Consider the following 10347-nt stretch of genomic DNA (forward strand, 5'->3'; position numbering starts at 1 on the left):
CTCTCGGGGTGGCACCCTCATCCCCGCTTCTGAGCCTCGGCTTTGGAAAGCCAGGCGCCGTTTATGGCCCTTTTTAGTTTTCAGTCTCCAAATTCAGTCACAGAGACACAGAAACACAGTGGAAGCGGCTGCCATGGAGACACGCCCCCAAGTGAGATTAAAACCCCGGTAACCCCTCAGACTAGCTCAGGATCGCATGTTTGACAGACGTCGAGCAGTGAATTCGCCGCGCGGTGAAAGAGGGGCACACTGCTGGTTTGTGGCTCAGAGGTTGTGGAGCTCTGATTTGATAGGAACAATCAGCACGTCAAAACACGGCGACACTCAAAACATCAATTTTTGACTCAACTATGCGTCATTGGGAATGAAAATGTGTCGAATGGGAAGATGTAGGCATTATTTGTTATGACTGAAGTACCAAAATTGGGATAGATTAGGAACCGAAACCAAAACCAAAGAACCACTGTGGCACCAGAACTGATTAAAACCCAATCGGTCCCCAACATAGTTAAAAGAGGTGTTTTTAATGGCCAGTACGCCGTTTGTTTACAGTGCTATTCCTGGCGAGTATTGACCTCTTTGGCTTGCCATAACCTGACGGAGCAGGTTGATGGAGATGATCTGTAGGATTAGAGCAGTGAGAGTCACTTTGATGAAGGTCAGACCGGCGCGCTGCAGATCAGCTGTTTGGAATGTTTCAGTTTATCAGCCGTTTTTAAAGTTTCTATAACTCGTACTGCTAAAGCAGTTATTTGGGTTAGAACTTTGTGTTCTGTTCAGTTCTGCTCAAAGGAAGCAAACACCTCCGTTGTCATGGAGACACATGGATGAACCCAAATTCCATCAACATTTGAATATCCTGATGAAACAGGAGCTGAAATCTGTGATTTCAGTTGTTTTTTTCTGTCCTGGGGGGCTGAGAATATCAGGAACCTGTCCATCCCCCCCCTGCGGACCCTGCAGACCTGCAGATGCAGGAGTGCGTGCCGTCTGCAGAGGCTCTGCAGCATCACCGCGTGCAGCAGCTCAGTGGGTCTGAGGGTGGGTGGGGCGGAAACCATCCAATCACAGAGCTTTCTGCTCCCCCTCCCATCATGCTCTGGGACAACACAGACTCAGCACTTTGTGTTTATGCTGGGTTTGTGTTCGGGACAGGAAGCAGGAGAGGACACCTGAGGGGGATTATTATGGGATGCCGCTCCTTCCATCACCTCTGCAGTTCTGTTTTTACTTCCTCCTCCAGAGCGGTTTGGAGCCGACCTGAAGCTCCTGCAGTTTAGACCAGAGGAGCAGAAAGAGAAACATTTGACAGACAGGTCTGCAGCTGAAACCTGAAATGTTCCTGTCCTCCCCCCCCCCCCCNCCCCCAGAAGGGACGATCAAATATTCAGGATGCTGCGTTTCCTGTTTCTGCCCTTGACATCTGTTCTCCTCACATATTTTATTTTTCCTCTTTTAGGATTTGTTTGATTTCAAACATCACAAATCCTCCCGTTAGTGCAGACATTTAGATAAAAAAGCTCCTGAAAAATCCCAGCTGCTTCTGCAGTTTACTGATGAACCTGCAGGAGTTCAGACCAGCAGAAGCTGCTGCTGAGCAGAGTTTTCCAAACGCTTTCGTTTCCACAGACGAAGGAACGGAAACCGCAGCGCCGTTTTACTGCGTCCAAACAACAGAAACTTCTGAGAGGAAAAAGCTGAAAAGGAGCTGATTCTGAGTGGACACCCCATCACAAAATCAATACGTCTACAGTCGGTTTCAGCTTTCAGCTCCCGTCTGCAGACGTTTTCATAAAAACGTCATTGTGTGGCGTCGGCCGGTGAGAACCTCTGTCTCCATCTGAGAAGAGAAACTCTCCTCTGTTCTGAACAGTTTCACTGCAGAATGAAGCTCCGATGATCTGAGCTTCACACCAACAGCTGCAGCCGTTTCAGCCGTTTTCTTTGAAGGTTTGGTCTCGAGGTTGAAGTGAAACGAGGAGAATCCTCTGGAAGTTTCTCGGCTGCAGCGTTTCCTCATGTGACCCACTTTAGCCGAGGCAGCGCCGCCAGAATGGCGAGCATCTGTGAGGATTGTGGATGGAGGTGGAAGCACAGATAGACCGATGTGAATCTGGTTTGAGTTCTGTTTCCTTCATCTGAACAAACACCGGCGTCGTTCCAGAATGATCTACAGCCGTCATCTCCACAAACTCTCCCAGACTGAGAAGTTCTGCTGCTCAGATTCTGGACAAACCTCCTTCCAGGTGGTTGTCGTGGTTTCCTGCAGCAGCTCCTCCTGATTGTCAGCGTTCCCGCCCACTCGCCGTGAGTCACAAACATGAGAGGAGCAGCAGGACTCAATCAAAGCCTAAAAATACCAAATCCATAAATCTTTGATGACATTCTGCTGGATGAAAGCAGCTTTTCCCTTCCAGGTCTGCAGGGCAGGATATTAAAAAATACTTTAAAACGTGGATTTAAAATGTTTTAAAAATCAATTGAAAACAGTTTTAATCTGGTTTAGTCCAGTTGTGTTTCTGTCAGACTGAACGCAGAGCAAGAACCAGAAAATGAAATTTACCCACAGTTAACGTCAGGACACGTCAGGCTGGAGAAACTGAGGTTTGAGCTGCAGGTGACGATCAGAACCGGAGCTCGAGGAGCTCGAGGAGAGCTCCAACAAATCCGAGGAAGTCAGAACTTCTGAGGGCAGAAGAAGCAGAGAGAAGAAAAACCCCAAATCCTGATGAACCCAGAAACTCCGTCTCATCTGTCAGGAATCACTGATAAAGTTTGGTTGGATGTTTCCTCCTTTCTTCCTCGAGACGAACTTGAGTTTCAATAAAGTAAATGTCATAAATTGAAATAAAAAGGTTTGGAGGAGTTTCAGGATGAAGCTGAAGTTTCAGTTTCTGAGAACAGGAACTCAACAGTGACGTCTTGCTGCTCTGCAGAGTTTTGGGGTTTTTACTGAAGCTTCTGAGACCCGCCTCAGCAGGGGGGTGTCCAGGAGCTCCAGGTCTCCTAAACTAATCCCAGTTTCTGATCAAATCCATCAACCGTCACGCAGCAGGAAAAGATGCTCAGATAATCATTTCCAGCTTCTGCAGTGGACGGAGACGGGTCGTCACGCAGAACAGTTTCAACCAATCAGAGAACTGTTGTTAAAATGACCATCGTTTAGGACTGTGAGGTTAAGAGGACGTCAGGTTCTGATGTGTGGAGACGTTCTACATCATTTCGCTCCCAGCAGCAGATAAGGATAAAAACCTCCCGAGTAAAAGACTGTCTCCAAGACTTCTGCCTGGATCAGATCATCTGTATGGAAGGTTGTTTGAGCCGTAATTCAATTTATTTTGCATTTCTCAATTGACAATGCAATTCATGCAATTTAAAAATGCATTTTGCAATTTGCAATTCAGTATGAAAATTTACAATCCAATATTAAAATGTGAAAAATAAGATATTAAATAAAAACAAAATCAATTGCATTGTAAATTGTTGTGGGTTTTTGATCTCATAATTCAAATGACAATGCATTTTGCAATTTAAGATTCAAGATCAACTTTATTTATCCCCGCAGGGAAATTCAGTAATTTACAGTTCAGTATGTAATTTGACCTTTCATTTGACCTTGCATGATGCATTTGCAAATTGAATTGTCAATTGAGAATACATAATAAATTGGACTAGAAAAGTTGCATTACCTGTGATAATACTAGTGTGAATGTTTTCTGCTGAAGGTAATCAGTAAAGACGGTGAACCTTTTCTCTGAAATTGAGACGCAATTTAATTTAATTGAAGGGATTTGCAATTTTAAAAATACTAAATTCGCTATGAGAGTAGACATTTTGTTAAAGAACTATGAGTTGACCTAATTAAAAAAATGTGTATTTGAAATGCTTAAAAATCCCTAACACATGCCAATTTTGCAAAAATATTTAGTGTGTTGCTTAAATATGAGCTAAACTCAAAATTAGCCCCAAAAACCTAAATAGATGTCAAATTAGCCAAAAAAGCTAGCTCGTTGCTTAAATACTAGATAAACTCCAAAACAGCCTAAAAACTCTCCGAAAACTAAATTAGTCAAAAACGTTATTAGTCTGTTTCTAAAAATAAAATCTAAACTCTGAATTGGCCCAAAAATACTAGCTAAACACAAACATAGCCTAAAATTCATCAGTCAGTTAAATTAATCAAATATGTTAGCATGCTGCTAAAACGTTAGCCAAACTCCAATTTTGCATAAAAAAATCTCAGAAGATGCCAGGTTAGCAAAAAATGCTAGGTCATTGCTTAAATACTAGCTAAACTCCAAAGTAGCCTAGAATTACTCAGTAAACTAAATTAGTCAAAGATGTTAGCATGCTGCTAAAATAAAAGCTAAACTCTAAATTGGCCAATAAAAACTTCATTAGATAACAATTTAGCCAAAAATGTTAGCATGTTGCTAAAATATTAGGTAAACACATTTTTTTTCAATAATTACTGTACGAAGATATATCGTGAATATATTTAAAGGTTTATCTACTTAAATTAAAAGACTTTCTTTCATTTCCAATGGCGCATTTTTTGCTCAATCCTGCTTGAAGCTCCGCCCACTTTCTATTCCATCAAACTGACATAAATGTATTCAGATTTTGCTTAAATTACTGTTCAGCTCTATTTCGTGATGAACCTCTGGGCTCCATTTGGATCCGCTGCTCTTCATTGTGGTTACCTCAAAAAGGAAAAAAAAGTGAAAATGTGGTGAAGGTCATCTCCACCTGTTCCCAGGTAAATCCCACCTGGCCATCGTGCAGCGAGTGAACAACGAGGGGGAGGGCGACCCCTTCTACGAGGTGATGGGCATCGTCACCCTGGAGGACGTCATCGAGGAGATCATCAAATCTGAGATCCTGGATGAGACGGACCTCTACAGTAGGAGAATCCACCAAAGATCTTCAGGATGACCGAACGTCTGAAACCATTTACCGCCTTTTCTGTGCTCATCAGCCGATAATCGAACCAAACGGCGAGTCTCTCACCACGAGCGGAAGCAGCAAGACTTTTCCATCTTCAAGCTGTCGGAAAACGAGATGAAGGTCAAGATTTCTCCTCAGCTCCTCCTGGCGACGCATCGGTTCCTCTCCACAGGTACCGGCCGCTCTTCCTCCAGGTTCCTGGAGACGTGGAGGAAGAATCAAACCTTCTCTCCGTCTTTCGCCTCCACCCAGAGGTGGAGCCCTTCAAACCTGCTCACATCTCCGAGAAGATCCTGCTGCGGCTCATCAAACACCCCAGTGTGGTCCAGGAGCTGAAGTTCGACGAGAAGAACAAGCGAGCGCCGCAGCACTTCCTGTTCCAGCGCAACAAACCGGTGGACTACTTCACCTTAGTGCTGCAGGTAAGAGGCGGCTGACGAGGATCCGTGAGGAGTCTGAGACTCAACCGTCTCTCTGGTGTCCCTCAGGGTCGGGTGGAGGTGGAGTTTGGTAAGGAGGCGCTGAAGTTTGAGAACGGAGCTTTCTCCTACTTTGGAGTTCCTGCTCTCATGCCTTCAGGTACGGATGAGAAGACCTTTCTCCTTTCTCCAGGTGTTGCTTGAAGATCAAATTCAGCCTTTTTCCTTCAGGACAGACGGAAAGATTAAGCCTTTTTTAAGATCAAATCTTCTTATTCCACTATTGGAGAAGACTCTGTTGATGTTTTTATTTAAGCTTGTTCATCATAAAGGGATTAACACTTTGACTCCAGAGCTCCAGTGTTGATGTTCTCTGATTTACTGGAACTTTTCAACCGTTTACGCCATCATTCCAGTAGATTCCTCTACTGGAATGATGGCGTAAACGGTTGAAAAGTTCCGGTAAGTTAAACATTTTGTGTTTAAGCGTCACCGACGACGCCTCAGGTGTTAAAGGGTTAATTTACAAAGACAATTAAAGCTGCGAGCGGCGCTGTATGGCCCGCAGTCGCTACCTGCGTGCCTCTTCGCGTGAACATCGCTCGAACAAAAGATTAATTTTCCCAAACGGCGTTTATTTACAATTCAAGATGGCGGCCTCTTCCCAAGGTCAAAGGTCAATGAAACTTCTGTGTTGGTTGAAGACTCCAGGTGGCGGCATGTTTCTGAAGTTTCGTGAAAATCGTACAAACAAGTGTCGTTTTCCGTCTAAAAATCTGAAAAACGCCAAATCTCGCACTTTGTCCCAAAATGTTCGCCAAACCATAGGACATGTCGCCATCCCATAATAGTTTCAAACTGTTTAGTGAGTTCAATGTAGACTTTTTAAAGATGGCCGACTGCTCTACAGACGAGTCCTCCGGCCGTCAGAGGATCAGCATCCCGGTCCAGGACATCCACAGAGACTTCACCTGTAACTCTGTCTTCTCCTGGGCAGTGAACCGGTCCCCGTCCCGCAGCAGTGGTCTGGACCGGTCCGAGTCCATGCTGTACGGAGGAAGCATGGGTCAGCTGAACGGCGGGGGCAACGTCTACCTGCCGGACTACTCCGTCAGACAGCTGACACACCTGCAGATCATCAAGGTCCCGCCTCCTTTTTCCACTGTGACCCTCTTCTGTCCATCTGGTGTTTGATCTCCGACGTTTGAGGAGAAGGTCATCCATGGGCCTTTTGTCTTTGAACTGAAAAGATCAAACAGAACTTCAAAATGTTGAAGGTGTTGAGGAGTTTGGAGCCTTTGGTTTGTTCTCTGGTAGAAAAGGAAACTAAATCATGTGAAGCTGAAGAGGTCAACGAGGTCAAAGAGCTTTAAAATGTTCAGTAGAATCAATTTCCTGGATCAAAGTGGATCTAAGATCAGAGTTTTCAGATGGTTCAGAAAAAACGTCTCAACTAAAACCAGCAAGCTCCAAAACTCCCCAATACCAGGACAGGAAGTGCAGTTTTACTGAGAAAAAAGCTGAAAACTCACAACTGAATTTATAATTATTGACCTTTTTTTAAAACTCAATATAATTTAAATGAAAAAGAACGACACAATCAGTAAAATATTAAATTAGAAACGTTCAAACAACCTTTAGAAGGATCATCTTCAACCTGTTCTGTGTACTTACTCCCAGAATGCTTTGCTCCTGTGCGGCAGATCACCCGGAGCCACTACCAGAACGCCCTGACGGCCACCAGGATGGACAGCTCTCCACAGACGCCCGATGCCGACGCCCGCCTCGCCGACGACAGCGCCCAGGCTCTGGAGCCGCCGCCCACGGACCGCGCCGCCACGCTCGCGCCCCCCGAGCACGCCACCCTCATGCCCCCGCCCAGGGACCACTGCAGGCCCAGCTCAGCACGGACCAGAGGACAGCAGTCCAGCATCCCCCACAGCACGTCCTTCCTGAACGAGAAGAACCGCATCGTCCGTGAGTCACCGATCAGAGGAAGAAGAGCAGCTCCATCACCGCAGGTTTAGTCACAGGTCATAGGTCCCACGTCCCAGGTCACCGGTCCCAGGTCATAGGTCACAGGTCACACATCTTAGGTCACAGGTCACACATCTTAGGTCACAGGTCCCATGTCCCAGGTCAAAGGTCCCATGTCCCAGGTCAAAGGTCCTAGGTTCCAGGTCACAGATTCCAGGTCACAGGTCCCAGGTCACACGTCCCAGGTCACACGTCCCAGGTCACAGGTCACAAGTCCCAGGTCCCAGGTCACACGTCCCAGGTCACACGTCCCAGGTCACAGGTCCAGGTCATAGGTCACACGTCCCAGATCCCAGGTCACAGGTCACAAGTCCCAGGTCACACGTCCCAGGTCACAGGTCCCAGGTCATATGTCAGACGTCCCAGGTCACAGATCCCAGGTCACAGGTCCCAGGTCACAAGTCCCAGGTCCCAGTTCACACATCCCAGGTCACCGACCACACGTCCCGGGTCCCAGGTCACAGGTCCCAGGTCACAGCCCACAGGTCCCAGGTCACACGTCCCAGGTCACCGGTCACACGTCCCGGGTCACAGGTCCCAGGTCCCAGGTCCCAGGTCACAGCCTCAAAGATCAGCTCAGAGGAAGAAACCAGGGAGGAGTGGAAGTTTCAACGTTTTGGTCGGTTTTCAGATTATGTGTGAATGTTTGGTTTCATATCAGAGGAAATAAAGATCTTAGTAAAAATTCTGAATATTAAATTTTCATAAGTGAAAAATGAAAACTGATGGATGCAAAATACAGTGAAGGAGAGACTGAGCTGGAGGTGGAACAAACTGCGCTAGCAACTGTTGCTAAGGACTTCTCTGACGACCAGATCCATCGACAAATGTAAAGTTTTAAGCATAAAGCTGAAACATCACAAAGCTTCTTTTAAAGATTTTGGTTAGTAGACATTGAACTTTCAGATTAAGGCGGGGGCCGCAAATTATCAACTTGGGGGCCACAAATGGCCCGCGGGCCGACAGTTTTACACCCCTGGGTGAAATTCACCGTGAGAGGATCTGACAGCAGATCTCATCCGATAAACACAGGAAACTCAAACTTCATGAAGGTTCAGAAGTCAGTAAATGTTTAACAATCCTTGTTGTTTGTGTTTGTTCAGGCAGTAAATCTGATGGACAGAAGAGTCCGAGTGACTCTGTGTTCCTCAGGATGGATGAGATCCCGTACATCCGAGAGGACCGATGTGAGGCCGACCCGCATGCAGGTTAGCCCACTTCACCTCCATGAAAACCGATGCAGGACAGAAACCCGAGTCCACCTGTCAGGGCGGTAGAAACCGAAGGCCTCAAAAAGAGTTTGAGCATTCAAGAACGGACATTCTTCAGCAAACCATGAACATTTTAAACCCCAAAACGTAAATCCTAAAAAGAACTCTTTAAATGTGATATTCCACTGAGTGACAGCAGAGTTTCTTAAAGCATTCAGCAGGTGAAGGTCTTTAAAGGAACTCAAAGCCTTAAAGGCCTCAGATTCAGAAGAAACAAGAAACTTTTAAACACAATTTATGAATAAATATTCTTTAATAAGAAATAATGAACTGTCAGCTAATATTTACCAGAATACATTCAAATGAAACATTTAACTTCAATGGAAATGTTCTTTTTGATGTTTTAAACATGTTCTTGTAGCATTTTTCTCATGATAGAGGATCTATATAAAAGATTAAAACTGTTTGTATTTCTCAATTCAGAAGCAGATGAAAACCGGATGCTTGAAAATACACAGACTAATGAAATGGGCGGGGCCAAAGTCTACCTTTTCCACTCCAATTCTGAAGTATCCACTTGCAGACAAATAGATCTATTAGAGTCTTAATTTTCCCAATTGTTTTGCTAAGCTAATGTTAGCTTGTGGTTGTAAAAATGTGTAAGCTAGCTTGGGAGTGTAAACAAAGGGTTGATGGAATATTAGTGGAGCTAGTTTCTGTGCCAACAGCCCCGCCCACAACCCAGAACCACAATTCTAATGAGCTGCAGAAAATATGTCTTCAAAATGAAAGTTTTCTTTTTTTTATTTAGACTAAAAACTGTATAATCATAATTAAAACACTAGTGGGAACAATTTAACTAAAGTAAAAAAATATAGTTCAGTTCAAACACTTTACTGGAATGAAAAGTTACAGAAAGTTTTTTGTTTCTTTTCTGTTGATGTGCTAAAGCCAAACTCTTTTTATTCTCTACAAACAAAATAAAGTTTGTGCTTTAGTATCAAAACATATTTGAGTCACGAGATCAGAGGAAGTGAAACTCTTAACTTCACACGTCTCCAGTGCTGCAGTGGGTCCACAAACGCAGAGTCTGAATCGGTTCTTCCTACAGGAACCTGAACATCTTTTGTTCTCTCTCTCTCAGACATGGCCTCTGTTCCCATGGAGACGGACACGTCGCCTTTCATCAGCAGCCTGTCGCTGAGTAGCTCCGAGGACACGCTGGGCAAGAAACTGCTGCTCAAACTCAGTCAGTCTCTTCATGCACACACACATGCACACACACATGCACACACACATGCACACACACATGCACACACAGAGCCCACAACTAAATCTTCATCTCTAAAAACAAGAGTATGATAAATCTGCTGAATGTCCTCAAAATGTGACCTGTGCTCAGGAGGCTTGTCTTTACACAAAAACAAACACACACACACACACAAAACTTCTGTGTAAATATGTCATCTCCAGAAAGCAAGTTTAACTCCAAAAAGTAACCATAAACATCAGCATAACGTTAACCTGAAAATCATTTTGGTTTTTACACAATTAAAACCCGGGTCCCCACAAGACCACAAAAACAGACGCACAAACGCTCCGCCTATTCATCCATTCTGTGCTTCTCTTTGACTCACACCAACCAAACACATGTGCAAGCACACACACTCACACTAACACCCACTGGCAGACAAACGCGCACACACTCACACACACTCACCCCCCCCCCCCCC

The 10347-nt window shown here is 44.9% G+C and overlaps 1 protein-coding gene and 1 long non-coding RNA gene across 3 annotated transcripts in view; one reads left to right on the forward strand and one right to left on the reverse strand.

Annotated features, from left to right (window-relative positions):
* The window catches only part of LOC112156926 (metal transporter CNNM1), a 14423-nt gene that overhangs the window by 2003 nt on the left and 2073 nt on the right, over positions 1 to 10347 (forward strand). The window contains exons 2-9 of the mRNA XM_024289291.2: positions 4760 to 4903; positions 4979 to 5119; positions 5200 to 5369; positions 5436 to 5526; positions 6364 to 6509; positions 7070 to 7343; positions 8507 to 8611; positions 9759 to 9863. Of these exons, the coding sequence (XP_024145059.1) occupies positions 4760 to 4903; positions 4979 to 5119; positions 5200 to 5369; positions 5436 to 5526; positions 6364 to 6509; positions 7070 to 7343; positions 8507 to 8611; positions 9759 to 9863 (1176 nt within the window). The remainder of the gene's footprint in view (positions 1 to 4759; positions 4904 to 4978; positions 5120 to 5199; positions 5370 to 5435; positions 5527 to 6363; positions 6510 to 7069; positions 7344 to 8506; positions 8612 to 9758; positions 9864 to 10347) is intronic.
* LOC112156929 lies at positions 4771 to 7135 on the reverse strand. Of its 2 annotated transcripts, XR_004948680.1 has the most exons (5): positions 7041 to 7135; positions 6495 to 6608; positions 6338 to 6413; positions 5011 to 5591; positions 4771 to 4898 (listed from the first exon to the last, which is right to left on the reverse strand). It is a non-coding gene; the product is annotated as an uncharacterized LOC112156929 (long non-coding RNA). The 2 variants fall into 2 exon arrangements; XR_002921069.2 differs by having other exon boundaries at positions 6495 to 7074.

Source organism: Oryzias melastigma, linkage group LG1, assembly GCF_002922805.2.
Source record: "Oryzias melastigma strain HK-1 linkage group LG1, ASM292280v2, whole genome shotgun sequence".
Classification (NCBI taxonomy): domain Eukaryota; kingdom Metazoa; phylum Chordata; class Actinopteri; order Beloniformes; family Adrianichthyidae; genus Oryzias; species Oryzias melastigma.